Raw genomic sequence first — 26658 nt, 5'->3', positions numbered from 1 at the left:
CAAATTTATAAGCCAAAACATTGAAGTGGTTCATCCATTTTATCTTTGGGCTCCTGCAGAAATTGAGCCAATGTTTAGCCCACACACACACCCAGATAGAGTAAGTGCATGGATCTGAACTGGGACACGGCCCTGGTGACTTTGCTTGTGGGCACTTCAGCAGGGCAGATGCACGATGTCACAGCAGCTCAGGCCAAAGTACTCCGGTTAAAGGATGTTCTGCATAAATATAGGCTGAGGAAATGGAGAGCACCTGCAACCGATAAAGTTCACCAAACAACCATGTGTGTGTGTGTGTGTGTGTTTGTGTGTGTTTGTGTGTGTGTGTGTGTGTGTGTGTGATTAGCCTTTCTGTTATCGTTGCTCATTCAGAGGACAAACAGACAGTAAGAGAGCGAGCGAGAGAGAGCGAGAGAGTGGCATTAAACTGGGACAAAAACAAAACGAGCAGCATCGACTCGTCTCCCCTGAGCTTTCCCGCTCTCCGCCGCGTCCCCACGACGCCACCGCGAACGCTCCCAGGCATCAAACGGAAAGTTTATCACTGTTAAATTAACAAGTGTCATCTGCATATTGGCTCATTGTACTAAATGCTTTAATGTTTACGTAAAGCCTTCTCTGAAATTAATATTTCATGTGTATGTGCATTTTCACACGTTGCTTCTTCTTCGTCTACCATCCGCGCAAATCATTAAATCAAATCAAAGCCAACACAATGTCAGTCTAAGAGGGGGAAGCATCGTACCCCACAGACTGGGAGGAGAGGGGATAGATGGCAGGGTTTACTCCGCTCACAGGCTTTGAGGGGGAGAGAGCACGTTTTAATGAGACGGGGGACACAATCACTGCTGCTTTGTTGCCCCGTGTTACAAAGAAACTGTTGGAAAAAGCAACAAATACAAATTTACTTAGTTTACTCTTAAAGTTAGAGACAGACGCAATGATTCTCCTTTCGCTTTAAGAAGTAGTGAATCTAAAGGCAAATAGCAGATAAGAGCACAGTATCGGAGACATAACGTGTGTGTGTTTAGTGATGTGGTATTGAATCAGGTTTGCCTCGGCTGTAATGGCTCTGTCAGACTAATTAACTGCTGCGGTTTGAGTGAAGCTAACGAGACGCGTGCCGGCATCAGAGGAAGGCCAGGCTCTACAGGTGATAACCCTATTTGGCGGTGACATTTTTTAGTGTAAAGTCACAGTAGCGGTGACGAGATCAAAGGCAGAGAGTCCCCCATTGGGTCCAATTAGAACTATAGCATTGTGCAGTGGGGGTGGAGGAGGGAGGGGAGGGGGGGGGACGCAGGAGTGGGTGGTAGGGGTAGAGGGAGGATGAAGAAGAGAAACTGTTGAGTTATGATATTCATAATCTATGCAGAGAGGCCTTTCCAGTCCAGGTCCTCTCCCCGTAGCTGTGATCTTTTCAATTTACATCAAGGGAGGATAGTCGGGGATGAAAGCAGGGCATCGGAGGCGCGCAGCCCACAGAGGGCAGACATGGGGCCTCATTAAGGCGCGGCCCAGCCAGCCCTAAACAGGGTTTGAAGTGCGTCACATAAAGAGCACGGGGTCGGAGGTCAGACGCGGAACAGATCTCCATTTAACTCTCCAGCTGGAAATGGTAATTAGCAGGTGCAACCGTGATCCCTGCCTGACTGTAAGGGATGAGACCGCTGCAGGTGACACCACACATCTGTCTGTGCGTGTGTGTGTGTGTGTGTGTGTGTGTGTGTGTGTAGGCCTAAGTGTGTGTACAGTACCTGCAGATGTACACAGAGGGCACAAGTACTGTAAATATCGTTTCTATACGCCTACGCAGGCTTTTGGAGACTAATGGATAAATGATGGAGTGAGCTCCACAAAGACAAACAGCCCCCCACCTCTCTCTCTCTCTCTTTCTCTCAGCACTCTGCTTTCGGTCTGTATCGCCAAATTTCAGAGCGGGAAGAATACGTGGATTTACCGTATAGATTCATCGTTGCCCAATTCAGCTTAAGACATCGCATACACTGATTTTAAGACAATGAAAGCATAGATTTAATATCAAATAATCCACACCGTCATTGATTAAAGCCTATTTTGATCTGGTTATGATTTTTTGTTTCGTTAATTGAAGTTTTTAAGTGTGTAAACCTCCTGACAGCAAACTGCGGCATCTTTGTTCCAGAAATTGACCTGACAAATTAAAAAACAAACAATATAATGTATCGGGTGTCGACGTCTTCTAAAGTCGGGCGACATCATGCTGTTCATTAACGACTCATCCACTCATTAAGTTCAAGTTTGAGACAAAGTGTCGCCTGAGTGACAACGTGATGTTATTTACTACAAGGAAAACAGAAAATATATTTAGAATCCCAAACTAAATTTCCACGAGAGCGTAAGAAAAGCACCAAATAACGACCCTGAAACTTGTGTGTGTGTGTGTGTGTGTGTGTGTGTGTGTGTGTGTGTGGTGTTAAATAAATAAATTAAAAGTTGAGGTTTCTCTTCTCACCAAAAAAAAAAGAATGTTTTGTTTAAGATTCTGTCCGGGGAAAGAAAACCATGGGGACGTAATTAAAGAACTACAAAGAAAGAAAAAAAATAGTTATGAAAATCTCCCACTTTCTTTGATGTGCTGCAGTCTGAACTGTACACACACACACCAGCACAACCACACACACACACACAGATCTGAACAAAGACGTGGATTAGCAGCATACGCACTCAAACGCATGTAGAGCAGAAAAAACACACCTTGAAACGTGTTAAATATCTCGCTTAATCAATTTCAAACAAATACCACTTGTTTTTTTTCAACAGCTTCTTTAAATAAAAAACAGCTGGAATTCGTCATCATGTATTTTTTAAATGAACCTGTTCTCAGTAAAGATAATGTGGATTCATTTGCAGAGTCAAACACAATCGGCTGCATCTATATATATCTATACCTCAGCCGCTACTAGCCGCTGGCACAACGCTATTAATACGTTTAAATAACGTTAAATTAGGGACCTAATGGAATAAAAAGGAAAGATTAAAATAGATCACCTGTTCTCACACACACAAACATATGCAGGGAGCAACGCAATTCTTAACTGCGCGGCTGATAAGTACATGCAATTTAATATATTAGTCAGGCAAAATGAAAGAGTGAGAAAGGAGGGAAGAGGAAGTGTGTGTGTGTGTGTGTGTTTTAATAGGGCGATCTCATAGCCACGAGTCTCTCCCCGGTGTGAGGTTACTTTGTTGAGCTGACCTCTTCTAGCAGCCGAGCGGCGGAGTTTTGCATACATAATTAACTACAGCTAAATGTCATCTCTCACTTCAATAGCTAACGCAGTGGGTGATGCTGCTCTCCCTTTTTGACTTAGAAACCAGTGTGAACTGCCAGCAGACAGAAGACTATGTGCAAATGAAGTGAGGCTTTTAAACTGAAGGGCTGCTAACACCCAACACAGTGTGTGTGTGTGCGTGTGTGTGTGTGCACATAGTTCAGCTCCGATTACGACAGTGCCACCCTGCAGAAATCCCCTCATAGAGCAACAGATCCAGAGCAACTAAACACATCATCAGACTTTTCTTAGAGGCTCCATTGTTGTTGATTTTGTTGTTTAGACACATATTTCTTACAGTGTGTATTCAGTGTGTGGAGCGACCACGTTGCCCACACAGACTGTAACCAGGGGAGCCTGCGTGCGTGTGTGTGTGTGTGTGTGCTTGTGCTTGTGCGTGTGCGTGGGGGGGGGGGGCTTTAGTGTAGGTGGCACCGCTGCAGAGGGACGCAGCAAAAACGAGACGCACGAGGGAAGCTGCTGGACAAAAGCACAAATCTGTGAGTAGCTAAAGTTTACTGCTGAACTAGATCTGGATGTCACTGATTAACATTCCTGGTCTACTGTCTGCGTGTGCGCGTGCGTGTGCCTGCTGTCGGTTGTACCCTGTAGTGTCTGATGATGTAGATGTTGTTCTCTGCGAGCGGCGGCAACTGAACGGCAAATTAAAGCTGCTGATGTTTGATTAAGTGTGCCAGGTGATCTCAGGAGAGGCGCGCAGACACAACCTCAACCCCCTCGTTCATTTGTAAGGCTCCAAACGCCGGGCTTGAAATACAGGAAGTGGGAGTGCTTGCCGTATATCCCCCCCCCCCACTCCCTCCCCTCGCCCGCCCCCCCTTGATTGGGAATACAAATGATCAAATGCGTGACGGCGAAGGAACGTATGGGTACACGGTGTCAGCAAAGCAGCGAGAGAGGAGAACAGAAGGAATTAGGCTGTGATGTATGTGTGTGTATGTGTGAGAGAGAGAGAGAGAGAGAGGTAAAGACAGAGAGAGAGGGAGCGTCTCAAAATAAAGATGTAAGCTCTTCACCTTGAACGTGTCGCACTGAAAGAATAATACATGAAATGTTCCTCCGTCATTTGTTTGGAGATCAATTGCCGGGATCAGATGAGGAATTGGATTTGGTGGCGCTGTGTTTGTTTTCTGAATTAACACACTCCTAATTTGCTATTCTTGGATACTTATAATGACTCGCACGGTAAACAGTTCCACCAACCAAAAAACCAATTATAGCTGTATCAGCAACAATCTGCATGCGGGAGCGAAAGGCTGAAAAAAGCGGGGAAAAAAAACACAAAAAAACAAATGGAAATACATTGATCTCCCTGGGAAAGTTGTTTTTATTGAACATTTCTTTATAGTTTGCTTGTCAACGCGTTGATTTTTAACGACACGAGCACAGTGGCTGAGATTAATATGGTTTAATAAAGTGCGAGGAAAACTATAAGAATACTTAGTTTCACTGCAGTAAATGATGGCAAACGTGCCAAAAAATTTACAAAGTCAAATCAATTTTTTTTCTCAAACTATTGTTCTTATATGAGTCAAGAATGTGAAAGAACAACAGCACAGAAACAAACACGCAGCTTAAAATAGATGTACGTGTGTGTGTGTGTGTGTGTGTGTGTGTGTGTGTCGAACAAACTTTCAACTTTTTAAGAGTAGGAAAAACACAAACTCCCAACTAAAAAATGATGTGATAAATGTGAATAATTTAAACTGGTGTCAAAACTCAGCCTGCACATTTAAAAAACCACAAATGAAGAACAAGAAAACCACAACCAAGGGCGAACCTTTGCTAACGGCGACGTTTCTGTTCACACAAACATCCAAAGCGTTCTGGAAACGGACACCACTTCCTTTTCTCTCCCTCTCTCCACTCGGCCATTCCTCCTTTTAGGCGAACGGAACAGCTACTGCCGTTTGTGATCGTCAATAAATCTGAAATATTACGTGTTAAATTGGTTGGGGAGGGGGCTGTTCAGTGACAGGGGGGCTAATTCGGGACAACTGTGACCTCTGAACCTGGCCAGTGGTCAGCCGAGCCCTTGTAATGCGGCCCACATGTGCTAGCTGCATTTCTAAGGGTTAGCTTAAATCAATATCGCTCTGTTTTGTTTTTCCTCTTAGCTTCACTTCAAATGTGCACTAAAACTGCCCATAGCCTTTAATTTCTAATATATTTCTTGCTTTGTCTTCTCGCTAAGCGACGACGGGGCTTTTAAAGCAAGAATAATCATTCCTCCTTAGGTCTGCGTGCTCCCAAAATCACACTGAATAAAGCCGGCGTGCTAAGTAGCCCACGTCACAGGGAGAGAAAATGAAATGGTTTTAATAGCGGAGCAACAATGCGCCGGAGCAACAATGCGCCGGAGCAACAATGCGGCTCGGCGCTCATCAACATTTCAGGCCTCAAACTGCACAAAGCCTCAAACGTCTCTGTGCTGGTAAACACGACACGTCAGACGCCATGTGGCACATCCTCGTCGCTAACAAGCGAGCTAACAAGAGACCTGGAATTCCACTCAATTAGTACCTGCTGGCTTCCTTGTTAATCTACAAGCCTCGGTGGAGAGATGAGAGGAGATGGAAGCAAATACAAATAGGGATTTAAAAAAAACAAAACAACAACAACACTTTGTTACAATAAATATATTAATGCCGGTGAAGTTTCAGTTTTCAGGTGCAGTAATTTGACATGATGTGCCAGCTATGTTCTGTCATTAGTGGGTGAAAAATGGTGAGCAGGGATCAAAGAGAAAACGGCTCTAAGCTTTCCACTTAATTTATCACACGGCAAAGACAAAGGCTTCCCTCTTCTGCTTCTGTCACTTTTCAAAAGCCTCGGCTCCTTTTTTATGACAAACTCGCTTTGCAATTTAATTTAGGGTTCTGGAGTCCCTGGGTGCTGAGAGGCAAGCGAGCAAAGGCAGGAAGTGAGAATGAGGAGGAGGAGGGAGGAAGGAAGGAAGGTAGGTAAAGGTAGACAGGCGCGAGAAGCAAAGAGCCGCTGTAGGAAAACGTCCAGGCTGGCAGTAAGTACGAGAGAGAGAGAGAGAGGGAGGGAGAGGGAGAGAGAGAGAGAGATGGCAGACAGGTGTCATGAAGCTCCAGCAGCCGGGGAAGAAGGTAGGCGAGCAGACAAACAGGCAGTCAGGGTGTAAAATGCAGCACAGAAGCAGCATTGCAGGCGGTAAAGGAGGCGGTCGTGCACGGTGGGACGAGTCGCCGCTAAAATCAGGAGAAGTGGTGGAGGAGCGTGGGAGTGCCAGGCAGGTCTGGGAGTGAATAATACAGTGGCGGCAGGGCGTCAGGGCGGCGGGGGGCTGGAAGGCCAGCGTGCCCGTAGAGCGCCGCGGTTACATGGCGTGCGGCTATAGAGCGTCGGCGGCCGCAGCGGGGCATGGACGCCTCGCTGAGACGCTCTAATACACTCCCCTGAAAAACAGCTAAACAAACACATTCCTGCTTAGACAAAGACAGGGATGACAAGCGCGCGCGTGTGCTCGCCTGCGTGTGTGCTCGCCTGCGTGTGTGTGTGTGTGTGTGTGTGAATGTGCGACTGACCCTGACACTGCGGTGATGCTTCCTGTAGCACTGACCGGCATCAGAGCTCCATTAATTAAAGAGACGACGCGCTGGCAGGTGGTTTCACTGCCCACACTGGTAATTGGCCCCCATTCCCCCCCTCTAAGAAAATCACCCATCTCTGCCTTTTTCTTCTTCTTCTTTCTCGGCCGCCTTGTTCCCTCCTCCTATCTTTCCTTCCTCAGAAACGTGCCAGTGGGCAGGCGTAAAGCGCACGACTCATTTTTTTTCTTTTTTTTGGTGAAATAATGATTAGAATGGTTGGAGATGAAGGTGGAAGGGAGTCGCACATCTTCCCCCCCGCGAGTCTCTGATGGTCGCGGGGAGACGCCGCTCGCCTTCAAGCATCGCAGCACGCCACGGGGAGTTTGCTTTAGACAGCCGCCGCCGCCGCCGTCTGAGGAGCCGGTGCTGCAGTCATTAATGATGTGTGGAGGGGACGGAGCTGCAGTCTGACAAGATTCCACATGTGGCGTGCACGCGTGTGTGTCTGTGTGTATTTCTGTGCACGTATAATATACTAATAAGTGGAATCTTTGGAGTATGGTGTGCGATGAGGTGTGTGTGTGTCTTACCACGTCACCGGGCAGGCTGTGCAGGTCGTCGTATGGACTCTCCAGGGTGTTGGTGTCCACATTCAGGATGACCACGTCCTCCAGCGAGCGACTCCGGACTCTCTGAGAAACCAAACGGCATCAACAGTGTCAAGGAGGCTTACAAGCTTAACATGCTTCATTCCATCGATCCATCAATTGATTGATTGATTGAACAAGGTGTGATGATAGTCACATAATAGGAGGTTGAGGAAAAGAAAGTATTAAATTGTGGTGCTGATCCAATCAAATGATACAGAATTGTTTGGTCACTAACACACCGGCCTCAACAGGTGCAGTGAGGTCCTGATCTGCATTAAGAGATTAAAATAAAATACTTTCCTATAAATTAATTAAGTCTTATTGCAGTCATTTCTTTCCAGGATATAATTGAAGCTTGAATTGCAGCTTCTCCAACTCCAGCTCTAATGAGTAAAAAAACGATTTGTACTGAAAAATAAATACATAAAAATCTAAAATACATCAACCTAGAAATATAATTCAGAGTGAAAACCTTATTCATAAATTCTAATTTGAAGTTTAAATTTAAAGTCGTCATTCATCAACATGTAAACATCTGGGTTCATTTCTGTGGAACACAAATCTCCATTAAACAGCTGATTCCTGTATATTTGACTTATTTTAGACAAATTCGGTAAAAATCTTTTGAAATGACATCAAATCAAGCTCTGAAATCCTAAATGGCATCCAGGTGTGCATCCCAGCATGCACTGCAGCTCAGACAGGAAGAGAGACAGCGGTCAGATTTAAAACCAGGCGAGTCATCACACACCTTTACCATTAACCATGAAAAATGACGCGCGGGAGTAAAAATATTATATTAAGAGAACATCTTTATTGTAACGCACGCAGGCAGGAAATGAAGAAGTGAGAGGAAACATTCAGAGCACGCAAACATCTCCCACAGAACCTCGTCCTCATGCATCAACAACAACACGGCTGCTGCGCTCTGCACCGCGCATCCTGATGGCGACAAATTCAACAATTATTTCAGCGTGGTGCAGGATGCAGGCAGGTGTGTGTGTGTGTGTGTGTGTGTGTTGGGGGGGGGGGCAGCAGAGTGTGTGAATTTCTAGTTTGTCACTTTTGTGACAGCCTGTGCTGTGGAGGCTCACATGCTGATCTGGACTAATTATGTAGTGGCGGAAAGGGGGACTGTCATGGATGCAGAGTGTGATAAATACTGCCACTGCTGCAACTGTCAGACAAATATCACACACACACACACACACACATACACGCACCAGCATGCACGCACACACACACTTGTGCATTATATGATGTGCAAAATTACATATGCACACAGACAAACACTTACATGGAAACACACAAGTGCAAATGTGCGCATGCCTGCGACACGCATTCACACACAACAGCAGCAGCAGCGGCGGCGTGACGGCTCGGCCCCCAACCAACACGGCAGCTTTCAACAATGAAGCAGAGAAGCTCTTTGTTTGCTTTTACTGCTTTACTCTCTCTGCCTTTGGTGCTCGAGCACAAGGGGAAGAAAAAGGAGGAAAAATACTCGGCCCATTCTTTTTTTATTCAGGTGTTGGAGAAGCCAAAAGGTAGAATTATTGGACATATTCCCAAATCTTCCGCACAAAACATGATTCAATAATCCAGAGCTGACAGTTGCTAACAAACAATAAACGAGTTAGAGTCGTTTGCATCTCTCCGTACTGACTTGGAGCTTTTTACTCGGAATTTGCGATGAATTCTCACTCATTCTGCACATTATTAACTTACGTATAACCGAGCGTAAGAACAGATTTGGTTACTTACCTCAAGCAAACTGAGATGAACTCCCACAAAATACGGCATGGGGGCGCTGTGGATACCAGGGAGGGAGCAGAGGATGGAGTTAAACAGGTTTAATTCATGGCAAAGCTAAGTGGTTAAATGTTCTCGCCTATTTAGTAACAAACACTCGAATCTGACAGTTCAGATTAGCGGCGAATTAACAGGGACTAAATTATTTTGATAACAATACTAAACATTTGCTGGTTGTGGTCATTTGAAGACATCATACATGAACCGATGGGAATTTGTCTTGTTTTGTTTTCACTTCTACCTCTAAATGATTAATCAAAAATAATCTATACATTCATTAGTAAACAATTAATATGTAGGGAAAATAGTCTGAAGGTGAAATATATGTTTACAACTACAATCATTACTGTCAACTCAGTGGGAATTGTGCAACAGATGTGCACTTGGATGTTGTGTGAAGAACAATGTGAGTGTGTGTGTGTTTGTGTGTGTGTGTCTCTTGCTGTGGGCGGCGTAACAAACACAGATCAGAATCCATATGATGATCGTAAAGCCAATCGAATTATATGTACGGCTGCTGACGCTTCAACACGCTCTCACAGAGAACCATCGCTCTCGTTAGATTAGCTGCTGTGTGTGTGTGTGTGTGTGTGTGTGTGTGTGTGTGTGTGGGCAGGCCCCGCAACTTCATCTGTGATTTCTCAGACTCTTTTTATTGTATTATTTAAGAGCACAATTTAAGGTTAAAAAAAGAGCAGATAAATCCGTCTTTCATCCATATTTAGTTTAAAGCTCCAGCAGTAACGACTCATCTACAAAAACAAACACAAACTTAACAACACAAGCACAAGTAAGACAACTATTGTAACACTCTCAACGACTGGAATCACTCTTCTTCTAAAAGATGATTTTCCCACCAGCAGCTTTGTTAAATGAGCTCAGATATTACAAAACCGTTTCTACAGCGACGTGCGGCCCTAATCTTATCAACCGAGTCGGTGGATTCCTGGCCCGGCCTCACGCAGGAGCTTACAGGTCTGCAGAAACACACAGCAGGCCTGCAGTTGGAGCTCACCCGCGTACGTACGCACACTAATCCAGTTACCTAATCACCGCGCGGGGGACCCCCCCACCCCGCCCCCCTGCTGTGATCGAATAAGGTAACGATGAGTCTTCACAGTGTGTTGAAAATCACATTTTAGTGTCAGTGATGAATAGCTGCTTGAAGCCGACGCGTCCCTGGTGGTGAGGTAGCGAGCGGGCAAGGAAGTACTTCCTTCTCACAGATGCTGACTTGACCTCTTTTTTTCTTCTTTTCTTTTTTTTTTTTAGAAACAACTACAGATCTGGAAGTTGCAGCTGAAACAAGGCGCAGATTTGCCAAGACAAGCCATCACACCCGCTCGCCGTTTAGGCTTCAATCCAGAGTCCACTCAGATTTGTTGGATCTGCGTTGGACGGCGCGGTAATGAACCCCAGAGAGAGAGGGAGACAGAGAGACAGAGGGAGGGAGAGAGGGAGGGAGGGAGGGAGGGAGGGAGGGAGGGAGGGAGAGAGAGAGAGAGAGAAGGGCTGGGATGAGGGGAGTTCTGCGCTCTGGCACCGGGCATGAAATATGGAGCGAGGTGATCCGGGGCCATTCATTATGTGAGGGCCACACAGGAGAAGTGCGAGCGACGAGAGGGAAACCGCACGAGCAACGTGAAGAATGGAGGAGAGACAGAGCGAACACACGTGTGTCTGCACCTTCAGCTGCCGCACGCTTGATGCATGATCGCGTACACGCCGTGTACGTATATGTGTAGGAAAATGGGCCGGAAAGAGAGAGAGAGGCGGGGGCGTAAGGAGCGTCTTATATTGATACTGATGGTGCGTGTGTGTAAGTGTGTTTGGGATGCGGTTGGGCCTTACCAGCAGTAGTCCAGAAGATGTGGGGGCAGCACAGGAATGAAGATGTGCTGCCAGTACATGGGGAGGAGCAGAGCAGCTGCACCGTGCACACACGCGGTTAACTGCACACAGAGGGAGGGAGAAAGAAAACCAAAATAAGACAAACTCAACACAACATACGGAGCAAAACACTAGCAACAAACTCAAACAACAGATTTCTGCATTAACTCTACATGTTTAAACTCAAGTTTGGGCCGATTTCCTCAAGATTCAAAGCAGTCAAAGCCCATGAAGAGAATCAGTGTGAGATGAACTCGGTGCTCTCCTGCTTTTTTTTTTGTTTACCATATTTCAGAAAGTAGGTTTCTAGACTGTCAGAGTCTTCAGAGAACCACGGCTCTATTTCCATCCAAGGACACGTTTAATATACGAGTATTAAGACTAACTAACTAACTGATCAAGGTCAATACTGTAAACATGTTTGCTGATCTAAATGACTTCATTAAGTTTTTGTTAATTGTGCTCAGAAAACTAAAAGGAAACGCAACTGGGACCAGGAGACACAAACATGACCTTTGACCTCAGGACAGAAACAAGAGCAATGAGTGGGCTTGGGTGAAAATGCAGTTAACTTGAATCCTCGAAGCACGATTTTGGCGTTTTACAAGTTAAATAATACGTTTTTTAGACATTTACGTCTCACATATTTACTTTTTAAACCGTATTCGAATGGCTTAAGTTGACTGACTGAGATATGACTTAATATTTTCAGCTTAACTCTTTCTGGGTATTGATTCAATGGAGACAACAAGTAGATTCCTCTGCCAAACATGATAATTATTCAAAAGTAGAGACTTTGACCGAAATAAACAGCAGAGTAAGAAAAGCAAAAAAGCTGTGGAGAAATTAGAAGGGAAAAACTATGTAATAATTAACCTATTTTATATGGAAACAATAAGCGGTCGGTGGCGTGATGGAGTTCAGCGCCGTGTCAAAACGAGATTACACATGAAATTTAAGTAATTGTCTCCCGTTGTCTCAGAGCCAGCATCCCCTCTTGACATCCTCGTCTCGTGAAACCCCAGCTATAATAATGACCTGAACTACGCACACACACGTGTACACAGACGCACGCACACACACGCACGCACACACACGCACGCACACAGGCGCAGCAGGAGAAAGAGAGGCGTTAGCTCATCCCCCAGATTAAAATAACATGATTAAATATGGAAAGAGAACAGAGGTCTGAGGGGCTCCTGCGGGACTTCATTAGGGCAAATTGCCAAAGAATGAAACATGAGTTAGCCAAGAGAGACTGCGGGCGAGGCCAATACCGCCGGGACCCCGCCAGGAGCCACATACCCCCCTGCCCCGCCCGCCAGGAGCTGCCCCCCCCTCCCCCCGACGCCCGCAAGGAGCCGCCCCGCCGCTGCACTGCTGCAGCTCCAACAGGCAACGTGTGAAGCGGACACACACAATCACACACGCACACACACAGACATGCACGAGGTGTCACAATTGACCGGCTGAAAGCGGGGCGAGCAAACCACTCTCTCCCTCCAAGGGGAGGGAGAGAGTGAGAGAGTGAGAGAGTGAGAGAGAGAGAGAGAGGGAGAGAGACAGGGGCGTCCCAACCCCCACAATCCACCCAAACATCAAGCCTGGACATCTGAAAGGCTGTGTGTGTGTGTGTGTGTGTCCACTTGCCTCCTCCCTCCCCGTGTGTTTGTTTTAACCGTGTTAATTTTTCATATCGGCTGAAAAAAAAAGAAGCAATGATCTCTTCCTCCTTCTCTCTTTTTTTATTGTCTCCACACGATCTCTCTCTCACACACACACACACACACAAACACACACACCCAGGCACACACACACAAACACACATTCACAGGCGCACACACACACACACCCGCCCGGTCCCACAATAGTTAGGACTTAATCAACATTTAATTGGTGTCTTGCTCTGTGTATCTGCATATGCATATTTCCGCTGCCTGCTGTTTTCAAATAAAACACGGCGGCGGCGCGCTCCTGTCAGGATTAATTCCCCGGCAAACACTTTGTTATTTTTGTTTTATTTTAATTCTGAAAATAAATCAACGCCATGAATATTCATGTGTGAAAGTGAGGCACTTTGGCGGCAGAAGCAACAATCCAAACTATCACACCTTTCTCACCCCCCCACCCTTCACAAAGGGAGGGTGGGGGGCATTAAATTGTGATGAAGGAGAGGTCAGAAGTCTCATGGTGGATATACATACGCACACACACACACGCACACACACTAAGTGGAGGCTGGTGTATTCCTCCTCTGGGAGTGTGAGACAAGCCTCAGCCATTCGATGGTACCAGGAGGTAATGGCACAGAACACCTCGCTAACCAACTCCAATTATCTCCAGCAGGCCTCAAGGTGAGAGCCCCCCAACTGGCATGATTTACTCTCAGGCTGCACGAGGAAACAGGAGTCTCTCTCTCTCTCTCTCTCTCTCCCTCCCTCTCTGCCTCTGGGTGGCTGGCTTGGGGGAGTTTGGCCGAGAAAGGGGGCGAGCAGGTCACAGAAACCAAGATAATATGATTTATAAAAACAAAAAAAAGCTCTGGATCTTGTTTTGTTGTTTCTCTCGCTCTCCTTTCTCCTCTGCTATCTCCACGGCGATGTGAGGAGGCAGTAGGCGGCGTGCCCGAGACGCGGCAACTCCTGGGAAATAACTCACATCTGAAAAGTCTTAAGACACAATAATCTCTCACGTCCTTGATCGAGGTTTTTATAACTAATAAGGGCGGAGAGATGGAGGGAGGGGAGGGGGGGAGAAAAGTAAAAAGAGACGGAAAATAAAACAAAAAAAGAGAGGAATAACCCCAACACACACACACACACACACACACACACACACACACACTCACTTTTTTCCTTCATTTAAAGGGGGGGGGGCTTCACATGAGAGAGGGTCGCGAGAGGCTAAGGCTGATAAAATATTTGCCAGGCTGATAAATAATAGATGAGTGGAGCCAAATGGCTTACACGCTCCACAAAAGACCTGGGTGCTTAATATTCCATTCAATGGAGAATCACAGATACAGTCCCCAAGAACAAATACAGGATTAGGTGCTGGGTCCAGTCCTCAGGGACCAGGGCTCTGCTCGGTAATGAGGGGCTGCCTGCCTCTCACTGTGTGTGTGTGTGTGTGTGTGTGTGTGTGTGTGTGTGTTGCCCCTTCCTCTGAGAGAAGCTAACAGATTATACAGCGACAGCCTGCATCAAAAAGCAGTCAAGGTCTTTGGTTCGGCTCGGAGAGAGAAAGTGTCGGCGGCGCTGAGGCCCCGGCTCTCCACATCCGCTCATTTGGACTGAGAGGAGGTGAGACAGGGAGGGAGAGAGACAGACAGACGGACAGAAAGACACACACGTATACGCGCACGCGCGCACGCACGCACGCGCAGGGAGACGGGGGAGTGAGAGGGAGAGATGGAGAGAGATGAAAGTGGGGAGAGAAGCTGGAGTGACATGGAGGAGTAAAAGTTGCATTGCTCTGGTGAAATATGTAAGAATAAAGCGCAGCTCACACAGGAGAGCTGTCAATCTGCAGGTCTGAGTCCATGTGATCCGACTGTACTGAACCCAGAACCACAACACAAACACACACCGCCATCCAGATCATCACAGCAACAGCGTGAGGAAACACAACTCTCCATCGTGACGCCTGATCATGTGGAGATCAGTTGAGCTCTGATTAGAGATCTGGACCTCTGATCATCCACACACACACACACACACTAACATCTCTGAGCCGGTGTGTGTGTGTGTATGTGTGTGTTTCCACCCCCGCCGTTCCCTCTATACCTGGCCAACTGGACACACTGAGGGGAAACACAGATGGGACACATAAAGCAGGAGAATGGAGCCATTGTGCAACGGAGCACTTTCACATATTAGTTTACATATAAATGGGCAGCAGCAGCAACAGAGGAGATCCGGAGCAGAGCGGCTAACAATCCCTCCTTCTGCTCCCTCTCTCTCTCTCTCCCCCTCTCTCCCTCTCTCTCCCTCTCTCTCCCTCTCTGGTGACGTAGACCTGCCGTACATGTGAAGCTACAGACTGTGAGACAGATCGTTCCTGCTGCAGGCGACGTAATTCAATTTCAATTCAATTCAATTCAATTCTCCTGCTGCTTCTCCTCGTGCCCTTCCTGTTCCTGCGCTCTCATTTTCATCCCTTTTCCTTCATTCCCTATTCTGTTCTCCTCCTCCTGTCCTTCTGGCCGCCGCCGCCGCCGCCTCTTCCTCTCTTCTCTCCCTCTGGTTGAGTTCGTCCCTCTGTTCACCTTCCCTGAAACCAATTACACACACTCTGCTTCCCCCTCTGTTGACAAAGGCCGGTGTCAGGCCCCGGCACCAGGCAGGTGTGCCACCAACAAGTAGGGGCACGGGGAGAGAGATCGAGGGCACGCAGGACGACGGCAGATACACCCGACGCCTCCCACACACCCACACACACACACACACACACACACACACACACACACACACACACACACGCGCGCGCTCACTCTCTCTCGCTCTCGCACAAAGACATAACGCATAAGGTACAAACACCTGTTAGTGCAGGGAAACGCACAAACAGATGTACACACAGACACGAATGTCACAAACACTGACATGTGCGGCACTTGCATACCCACAATCTTCCACGGCACACACACACCCACACACACACTCGTGCATGGCAAGTCAAACACGCTGCACAGGGCTGAGATGTCTATTGACTCGTGTAGGGGAGCGAGGGGGAGGACGTCCCGGTGTTCTGCAGATGCCCCGACAACAGAGACGCATTAAGACACCCGGCGAGGTGAGAGAGAGAGAGAGAGAGAGAGAGAGAGAGAGAGAGAGAGAGAGAGAGAGAGAGAGAGAGAGAGACAGATGGACAGCAAGAGTGAGGAAATAATACGTCAACAACGAAGAATAACGAAGATAGAAAGACGGAAAGTAAGGAGGGAAGACAGAGAAGTCGGCGAGAGAGGAGCAGGAAGCGGAGAGACAGCTGGCACTCTGGGGCGCTCTGGATGTAGAGCTCCTTGTTAGCATAGGCCTGACAGGCTGATGAGAGCGGCTGCTGTCAGCCGGTGCCGAGGCCGCCGCGCGAGCCTGGGCTACGGGCCGGGCAAGAGGCTGGGCTCCGGAGCTGGGGGGGGTGGGGGGGCCTCGGCAGATGAAAGGCTAAAGAGGGCGGGGAAGGATAGGCAGGAGGGCGAGGGCGAGCAAGAGGGGGGGGCCGGGTGGAGATCCTCCCAGCTGACTAGTTAGAAGCAGGCGTGATGCGGCTCCATTATACGGCCCTATGACAAGGCTGCACGCTTGGCTGGCTCCCGCCCCTGCGCCACCGCCGCTCACTCGGCCCCTTTTAACAGGCGGCAGTACCGTTCACCCCTCCCCCTCCCCCCCCCCTTTCCCCCACGGTCACGAAGCGGCAATAAGTCAACTGCCGCGTTGTTGTAAGATCATGATTTATTCCTTTGCTGTTGGCTGCTTGCGAGACGCGCCGGCCCATGTACGACAGACTGACACGAGGGTTCACCGGGGGCTTTAACACAGGCGGGCAGGCAGGCAGGCAGTACCTAGAGCGGGCAGAATAAAAGTACTGTATATATGTGTGTGTGTGTGTGTCTCTATTTCTATTCCTTCTTTCTCTGTGCTGGAGCTGAGTGGCTGGACAGGCAGAGGTGGTGAAAAGCAGCTGGATGGTGCTAACGATGTTACTAACAATACCTCCTCGCACACACAAACGCCGTCTACCTGCAAACAGGCGATACAAAACCTCACCTGTCCCTCAACCGCCGCAAACACACACACACACGCACTTCAAAAAGACACTTTGACAAACGGTGACAGTGATTATATATATTTTCATCGCCTCAGATATCTGATGAAGAGGAGGGCGGCGTGTATAACGAGCCGGACTCCTCTCAGACGGGCGCGTACAGCATCCAGACTCCACGGAGGTTTTGTTTTCCTCTGGAACCGGGAGGTCAACGCAGCCGACGCATCGCAAGAGCGGCAATAAACAGCGGAGGGCCGCATGGCAGTCCCAGAGGAGACGTGGAAATACCTTTGTACTACAGTGCCCGACATATATTTATATATAGCTACCAAACCAAAACATCTCTCCCCTGAGGAAGAGGGGTGGAGAGATGGATGAGCGGATGAAGGATTGCAAAGGATAAAAGGCTCGCGGGAGGTAAAGGTCTGACGTGGAGGCTCTTAAAATATCCTGTCAGCTTATATTTGTTAAATAAACGGGCCGGGATTTGTCTCCGTGCCGCAGAAAAGTGTAAATCACACACGGGCAGGGGGGGGAGGGGGGGGGGTGGAAGTATCACCTCTCCTTGCTTAGGAGAGGAAGCAAAGAAACACCTTCACCCTTGGGTCGGATAATTTACATCCCGTGACCCTTGGTGTCGCAGCGCCGCACGCCGCCCAGGAGCCCGAGGAGAGACGAAGATGAAATTCTCAGAGGGTTTGGTAATTTTCACAGCTCCTCCCGATTATAGTTCCTACGGGAAACCTTGGGTGCTGCCCACCCGTCCTCCTCCCTCTCTTCCTCCCCACCACACCAGACCCCCCCCCCCCCCCCCCTCATCTGCCTGTTCAGTGTTCTGTGCAGGGACCTACAGATACAGATAGGACAGTGGGTGACATCACTTCCCTCTACCATCTCATCTGTCATAAACACTCGGCTCTGCCTCGCCGGCCGCCGAGATAAGGAGAGGAATGAGGGAGTGAGAGAGAGAGAGCGAGGGGGGGAGAGAGAGAGAGAGAGAGAGAGGGAGAGAGAGTCGTCCTCCCGCGCACAGACAGACAGACAGATAGATAGAAGAGGAGAGAGAAATTATGTGAGCAAGTTCAGACGTGCAATAACTGATAATTTAGGGCTTTTTGTCCATTAAAATGTAGCTTTAAGAGAAACGGCTGCACGTAATGCAGCTTTTGTGCAGATTTTGAAGCTTGTCAGGGCTCCATGATGGCACGGCGAGGGGAGGGGGGGGGGAGTTGGGGGTTGGAGAGATTGTGTTAACTCTCTGCACATGTGTATTAGTAATATTCTCATGGTTCTACCTTGATTGGTTTGATATCCTGCTGGAATATAAATGAAGAGCACTGAGCTGCAAGATCATAAAACCTTCTGGATACCTGAGGAGTCTCACCTGTGTGAAAGTGTGTGTTCAGACCTGCAAAACACTGCGTCACAAGCGGCTAAACTCGAACTTAACACGCCGCCGTCTGCAAGGGACCATCTAACAATTACACTTACGGTTCACGTTGTGTCCAAGCACCCGTTTAATAACAACTGTGTGCGTTCCGGTCCCTTAACAAGCCTCCTTAGCAGAACCAGCGGTGAGGAACAGAGGGCCGGTTCGCATTAGTGTCACTTTCAGACGGTCCCTTGCAGAAAGCAGCGATTGGGTGACCTAGATGAGGGACTGGGCTTGTTTAGATTTGGTAAATGTGTGTATTTCATGTTATCAACTTATTCCACAGCCGTAAATATGTAACAATGCACAGCAGGACACTTCAAACTCTTTCCTAAGCCACTTTTTTCAGGGGTGGATGGACTCACAGTGCTAAGCTTGCTTGAGGTAATGATGATGCGTCGCTCGTGCAGCATGCTGGCGTAGAGCTGGAGCATGTTGTTGATGTCCACAGCCACAAAGTACTCTGTCAGGTTCCTCTGGAGATAGACAGGAACAGAAGGATAATACGCAGGTACATAACAAACTGTCCTCGCACAGCTTGCTTACAGTGAAACGTCAATGCTGCTGCGAATGTGCCAGAGTGTGCCATAAAGAGAGACATGCAGTACTGGCTGGGAAAGAACGCGGACTTCCAACTCTCGCAAGTCCTGATACGCTGTAAAACAAATTAGAAGAAACCGGCTTTTATGTCTTTGATCTGATTAAAAGTTGATGTTTTAATCTCACGTCCCCTTTTTTTTGGAAGTAGAGACACAACTTACATGCCGGTCACTGAATGGTAACATTAAAAGTGTAAGAAGCTGCAGAGGAGTGAAACAAGAGGATGATGCAACAATTTCAGAAAGTGGCAAACATCTGATTAAAAAGCGATTACAGGCAGAGACGCGTTCCCCCAATAACCAGGGATCCGTCTCCTTCTCCCTCCCTCCCTTCCTCCCTCCCTCCTCTCTCTATCTTTCTCTATTTTCCAACCGCCCCACACACACACATCCTCTTCCACGGAGACTTACACTTTCTGGGATCGTCGGCAGTCCGTTGATATCCGGGGCGATGAAGTAGGAGTGCTGTGGAAAGAAGAAGAAAAAAAACACACAAACACGCGAGAGAAGAGAGAGAGAGAGAGAGAGAGAGAGAGAGAGAGGTCACAATGAAGCATACCACTCACAGAAGGAGAGAATGAGGGGAAGACGGCGGAGAGAGAGAGGGAGAGAGAGAAAGAGAGAGAGAGAAAGGCCGTTCTCTTTGTTCTATGATTTATGGCTCATCTTCAGCTCTGTCTATATGAATTGCTGAGCTGGTGTCTGAACTGTGGCAATGCTTTTATCAGGCCTGCAGAACAGAGAGAGCAGCTCAACAGCAGCTCTGCTCCCTGTAGACGCAGGCCGGGGTGACGTCTCCGGTGGAAAGCTGAGTCTTTATTTAAGCATTAAAAAGGACTGCGGAGCGCCAAACTCGCTCGCAGACGGGGGGAAAGTGTTGGTGCTAGATGTGTGTGTGTGTGTGTGTGTGTGTGTGTGTGTGTGTGTGTGTGTGTGTGTGCGCGTACGTGTGTGAGCAAAGTACACACAGGTACAAATACACACACACAGACAGACCTGTGAACACGCAGAGAGAGAGACACACACACACAGGTTGTTTAGAGGATCACAGGCCTGCCTGTCTCACTTTGGGAGAGCAGGGCAGGTTCAGTGTTCAGATCAAAGGGGCCTGAGAGAGGTGCTGTTTGGAGACAGGTAGACAAACCAACTCTAACACTGGTGCGTCTCTCTCACACACACACACGCACTCATTCTCTCCTCGCCTGTATCCTTACTACGCCTGCTTTTCCCTGGGCATTGACCTGACCATCTGTTGCTCCAGCTTGTTTAAACGTAGCGTAGCTGCTTCTGTATTTAAAGCAAAAAACATTACAATTCACCTGCTTAAGCCGTGCAAAAAGGACCAAACCGGGCGACTGCAGTTTTACTTGTAATGCAAAATAAGGAACACATCATCTCCGACTTGTTTCACTCCCTGGTAAGCTTTTATTTACAGCCCCTGTGGCAGAAGAGAGAGTGTGTCTGAGAGCTGCAACACAGCAAAGGAGCCAAGGTCAACGTCTCATTACAGGAGACGTTTCTCCGTTATATACGACGGCACATGAAAGGCACCGCTCAGGCAGATTACTGAGACTATCTGCACTCGGATGTTTGGAAAAAGACTTAAAAGGAGAGATTTGATAAGAACAGAAGGATCATTTTTGGGTGAAGGGAGTCATACAGAAAGATTCAAAATATGATACAGTAATACATGAGAGAATATGAGGAGAAGATTTACAACGCAAACATGAGGAGGCAAACCAAGCAGAGCAAACCTCCACCAGAAGTTTCAGCCACAGGATGAAGTCGATGATGAAGACGTAAGAACACAGAGGAGGAAGCCAACCACCATCCAATACACACAGCGGCAGAACAACAACAGGCTAATCGTGTGTTTGAAATCAAATCATAAAACTTGATTTACTTAACAAATGGCTCCAATTTACGTAGAGTTCAAGGTGAATTTGTGTCTTAATCAGCAATATCTTCCTACCTGATTCCTAATTATAAACATGTCTACATTTTTAGCAACAAATTTCCTGTTATAGATAATAAGCTAAAAGTCCTTTTAATAGAAATATTGATGAGGATGAAACTCAGATTGTGATGATGAACTAAACCGGCAGCACATGTCAACTTACTTTTGGACATTTTGTTTTAATCTGGAACAAATCCTTCACTTCCTGTTTCTATCAGCGACTCTTCAAATATAACAAACGCTAAGTAAACACATCTAAAAATAAAGACTCCCAATAACAAATGTTCGCCATGGCGTCACACCGCGTTGACGGACGCTGCTGCTGCCGTGAAGAACGATTGACGTGCAAAACAAGGGATGAGAGAGTTATCGATCAAGTCCGAGCAGCAGATTACCCAGAATACCTCAGCGGCTGTAGTTCCTTATCTTTACGTCACTGTCATCTTTGGTAAACAAACCAGTACATCAGCAATCGGAGGTAAAATTAGAAGTAGGACGAGCGAAACGACATCAAACCGAACAACCAAACAAGTTTCTGACTGCTTTATCTGCACCTGTTGATGATCTGCTATGGCTTTAATCTCTTGCAGTACACAGAATCACTTCTTACACCTTTGGATCTGAATTGACACCAGAACAGAACCGTATGCGTCTTTCATATTCCTTTCTATCTTTCTTTCTTCCTTTGTGTGTTGAACAACATCTCCCTGTTGACTCTGCAAACACACAATAAGCGCCGCCATCGCAATCACACGGCGCTCCACAAGTCGCTGCCTTTCATTGGCTGTTTGCTTCACTAATCCCGAACTCTCTCCGATCTTTTTCGCAGACGTGTTTACACAAAAACACGGAAAAAAAGTGGGTTAACTGGCAAAGGCATCAAGGAGACTTACTGAGCGCAATTGCCTTTGCTTTAAACATAGAGGGAGCGACTTTGATATTCAGAGAGAGAATACGGCAGCGTGGAATGGAATTAATCATTCACAAAGCTTGATTGTTTTCCAGAAGAGAAGAAACACACACACCAAGACCCAGGATAGTTTGTTTTTGTTATATTTAAAAAGATAGCGTGGCTTATTTGGCCAAATTGGAAAGCGGCGGCTCCCATGCGATTAGTGCAGCGGCGTCTTTCCCTCCTCCTCCTCCTCATCTTCCTCCACCCCGACTCGCTCGTTCACTTACTCGCCCCCCCCCCACTCACCGGCTCCGTGCTTGGCTGATCTCTCAGTACTTGCCCAGTGGCAATATAGAACCGCTCATTCTTGCACAATGGGAGAGACGAGGGATAGAGAGAGAGAGAGAGAGAGAGAGAGAGAGAGAGAGGGGGAGAGAGAGAGAGAATAAAACAGGGTTCACACATGAAAGGGGACAATGATCCCTTTTTCTTGGCTGCCACGATAAAATACCCCAAAAAAAAAAGAAAAAGAGAATCAGTCTTTAAGGGAATATTTCTCCTTCATCAATTAAATATCAAAGTTTTGGCTCCTCGGCAAAAACAGATGAAGCGATCACCTCTGTTCTACTCGGCCTCTTTTCCTTCCACGGGAGCCATAAGAGTCTTCGTATACATCTAGTGATGATGAAGGGGATGACAGCTTTCACGCCTGAAACCCGATTGACCCGGTTGACCCCCGCAGAGACGCGACGGTTACCTCACATTATCCACATTAGGTCGTCAAGCCCTGAGTGTGATTAGCTGCGTTTCCTTCTGAGGCCTGATTAAGGGGGGGAATTAAGGGGGGGAAAACGTGCGGAAGCTGCCGGTTTAATTGGTCCGAAAAAAGGAACTGTGGTCCCGGAGGACAAAGGCTGGACACTGAAACACTTAAGACACTTGAGATGGAGACAATAAGTTAACAAAACACTCAAGTACATCATCAGCAAACAAACAATAACTTTACTATGACAGTAAAGAAGGCTGAGGAGCGTGTGTGTGTGTGAGTCTCAAACATGGACAGACTTGTACCGAGCCCATTTAAAGGAGCTTAAACCTGTTAGCACCACATGTCCCCTGTGTCTGGGATCCTGGGTGTCCCTCCCCGCTGTGTCCCCGCTGCAGCGCGTCCTCACCTTCTCCCGCATCGTCTTTTTGGTCTTTCCCGGGATCCAAACGGCCTCAAAGTGAACGCACCTCCTCCTTTGTTCTTCCTGTCTGTTTTCACGCCTTTTGTCTCTCTATCTGTCGGTTTCTTTCGACTTTAACTCGTTATCCCGTTGCCGCTTCTTCACTTTAGTTCCACAATTACACCTTTTGACTCTCCGTCTCTCTCAATTCCCGACTACTGCTGCTAATCACCATCATCTTGTCTTCCTCTCTACAGTTTGTGCCATTTCTTTTTTTACAGAAGAAGAAGGAGGAGAAGAAGAGACCACATTGCTCCTTGCTATCCAGCAGAGTTTGAACTGAATTTAAGACTTTGCGAATAACCTCCGGATCAATCAGTGATCAGGCTCCGATGTATGAATCCAGCTTTAAATCAAACTCCTTACGCCCGCAAACTCCTCCTCCGTCTCCATAAATCAGTCTCAACCTTTCAAATCTCTCCTTAAACTGCTCATTTTTAAACACGTATTTCGATATTTCTATGCGGCTGTTAGTCACTCCCATCTCATAACAAGCACCGTCAGATTCACAGCACATGTGTAGTATCAAATTGGTCAGTTCGTCTTCATTTCGCAGCAAAACTGAGACTGAAAACGACAAATTTGTATTGTAAATTCACTCTTATTAATATAAAAAATCGTATTTTCGGCGTCGCAGTGGTTCCCCGGCATACGTACCACACTTAGATTGATGGGCGTGAAGGGCTTTGGCACCGGCAGGCCGTGGAGAGTGTTCAGCAAGTCGTTCAAGTCATTTTCCTGCGGCGGAGACACAAACAACAACAATGACGACAACATGAAAAACATCAAGACTAGTTGAAATTTTATTTGAATTTGTGTCTGGGGCCTTTTTGTGCTCCTGCAGACCTGGGGGGAGGGGGAGAGGGGGAGAAGGAGGAGGAGGAGGGGGGGGGCGATCCTGCGGCGAGGCCTGAAGGGGCTCCAAAACATCCGACAAACATATGTTTAACGAGGAATGGCGAGGTTAAAAGATGGCTGAGTGCGGCGCTACAGACGCTTATTATCCGGCGGCGTTGATTTACGGCCCAACGCGGGCTGTCGGTAATTAAGAGGAAGGGAGGGGGGGGCAGGGGGTGTCCCAGCTACAGAGACGGGTGTGTGTGTGTGTGTGTGTGCGTGTGCTTGTGTGTAAGAAGCCACCAGAGAGCTCTCGCTTGACCACAGAACAGAACAGGCCCCCCGAGATTATTCATCCGTTCATTTATAGCCTTCGCGACAACAAGACGGGGACGAGAGCCGAGCTGGACCTGAACGGTGGACACCGAGGCTTAACTTTACCCGTTTCAGAGAAGTTTGTTTTGTTTTGTTGGGGCTACATATGTATGTGTGTGTGTGTGTGTGTGTGTGTGAAAGAGAGAGTCAGAAAGAAAAGGGGGCGGCAATATACAGTAAACGGAGAGAGAGAGAGGAGAAGGAGGGGCATAAGGGATGTGTGTGTTTGTGTGTGTGTGTGTGTGTGTGTGTGTGTGTGTGTGTGTGTGTGTGTGTGTGTGTGTGTGTGTGTGTGTGCGATCGAACGGGCCCTCCTGTCATGAGAGGCTCAATGCTCACACGCATGGTCAGCAACACAGCCTGGGGAAACAGTTCATTTACCCTTCGCCTTAAACCCTCATCGCTCTTCTGTCTCCCCTCGTCTGTCAACATCCCCCTCTCGCCCGGAACGGACAGGCCAGTAAATACAAACCAAATCATGCACGCTAACACTTCAGTCACTCAGGATTTCCCGCCCATCTTCCTCCCTCTCTCTCTTTTTCTCTCTCTCTCTCTCTCACTCTCCCCGTCTCCCTCCGTCTCTTCGCCGCTCGTCTGTCTCTCTATATTACATTACCCCCCGCTGGATTCAGCTTCCTGCGTGTGTGTGTGTGTGTGTGTGTGTGTGTGTGTGTGTGTGTGTGTGCGCGCGTAAAGCGTTTATGTACGTGTGTTTTGCGACTGTCTGCGACGGCCCTGATCATTTTTGCTGTTAAAAAGGAGAAGAAGAAGAAGAAGCAGGGACGTCGAGACAATCGAAAGCAGTCCCAGAGCAATCGGTATGCACCCACCCCCTACACACACACAAACGCACACACACTCTGTAAAGTCTAAACACAGGAACATCACCTACTACACCCTGCACATCTCCCCAGTTTGTTGCATAGTTTACATTTCCCCTCCCATCGCTCGTACAGCGGCGAATAGTCAGGGGAGAAGACTTTTGTGAAGTGTGAGCATCGGTGCGTGCGTGCATGTGTATTTCTGTGTATGTGTTTCTGTGTGTGTGTGTGTGTGTGTGTGTGTGTTTTCTTAACGATTTGTTTTCCAGTAAATCATCAGGAATAACTTCCCGGTGTCAGATCAGCGTTTGGGTCTGTGAAATGTCAACATTGTTGCCGCTAACAACAGGAGCCGAGTCTCGCCCAAGACAGTGAACACAGCAGCCGCAACACACATACACACACACACACAGACACAAACACACAGGCAAAGAAAGAGACAACAACGGCGTGCGGCGGAGGAGCAGAATAGAGGGCAATATCTGAGCACAGCCACGTCTCCAAACAATACACAGTTTGTAACAACATGCATTATTCACACGTGATTTATTTACCATGTATACGATGGCTGAATGATGAGCGTCTAATAAGAGAGAAGGAGAGAGAGAGAGAGGGAGGGAGGGAGGGAGAGAGGGAGGGAGAGCTTACCTGTTGTTTAGTCAGGTAGTCTGCCAGCGTGTTCAGCAGCTTGTAGTAGATCTCAAACCACGGGAGGTAACTGCAAAGCAAACATTACCAGAGTGAAGACAAACTACACATAAGTCACATTTACAGCAGATAAAACATCGTCTGTGCAGAATCAATGCAGTTGGGAGTGAGTCGGTACTATAAGTCAGTGAGATTGTGATGAAGAACATATATGTATCTTTAAAATAGACATCTTAATATTGTGTGATGGCTTTTGTTGATATTTTTCCAGATCGCCATTGAACCGTTTCTGCGTCTCATTGTCTAAGCTTCTTCATCCTTGGCGGAGGTATGAGCTCTAATGAGTGACCTTTTCTCGCTTTTTTCCCGCTGTATTTCGATTCCCGAGCGACATATATAGCGTTTCGTCGCCCCGGCTTCTCCCTTCTGCTCAGACGTGGAGGGATTTAAAACAGCCGTCGCTCCGTGTCCGAGCTCCGATTCAGGAAAGTCCCAAAAATAAATGCGACGGAGGCTCGTGCGGCGTGAATAAGATAGATATTACATGTTTGGCGTAATTGGAATCAGAATGTTTCCCGGACGATGACATTTACATGCCTGAGCAAATCAATTCAACCGCTGAATAACGGGAGTAAACATGAAAACAAACTTAGTGACTTCGTCGGAGAATAATGACAAAAAGTTTCCCGGGCCCGTACGTGCATGTAAACATTATTAAGCACGTGAACTTTATTAAGCAGCATTAATTCCGATGTTTAATGCCGGCGACACACACTGCTTAATGATCAATTATCTATAAAGGAGGCAGGAATGCGGCGTCTGGGTAAATGCTATCTCGTCCTTATTAGGGCATTCTTT

General features: G+C 47.5%; 1 protein-coding gene across 3 annotated transcripts in view; it reads right to left on the bottom strand.

Annotated features, from left to right (window-relative positions):
* The window catches only part of dennd1b (DENN/MADD domain containing 1B), an 88033-nt gene that overhangs the window by 21420 nt on the left and 39955 nt on the right, over nt 1–26658 (bottom strand). For 2 of the 3 annotated variants that reach the window (XM_076151390.1, XM_076151389.1), the window contains exons 6-13: nt 25801–25870; nt 23777–23857; nt 22197–22256; nt 19450–19503; nt 18805–18915; nt 11209–11309; nt 9310–9355; nt 7486–7587 (exon numbers count right to left, since the gene is read on the bottom strand). In XM_076151390.1, coding sequence (XP_076007505.1) covers nt 7486–7587; nt 9310–9355; nt 11209–11309; nt 18805–18915; nt 19450–19503; nt 22197–22256; nt 23777–23857; nt 25801–25870 — 625 coding nt within the window. The remainder of the gene's footprint in view (nt 1–7485; nt 7588–9309; nt 9356–11208; nt 11310–18804; nt 18916–19449; nt 19504–22196; nt 22257–23776; nt 23858–25800; nt 25871–26658) is intronic. The other variant, XM_076151391.1, reaches the window with a different exon arrangement.

Source organism: Genypterus blacodes, unplaced genomic scaffold (genome assembly GCF_046128005.1).
Source record: "Genypterus blacodes isolate CSIRO-AG114 ecotype Tasmania unplaced genomic scaffold, CSIRO-AGI_Gbla_v1 ptg000054l_1, whole genome shotgun sequence".
NCBI classification, from domain to species: domain Eukaryota; kingdom Metazoa; phylum Chordata; class Actinopteri; order Ophidiiformes; family Ophidiidae; genus Genypterus; species Genypterus blacodes.
The sequence above is the reverse complement of the archived record's forward strand: the minus strand, read 5'-3'. Positions and strand labels throughout refer to the sequence as shown.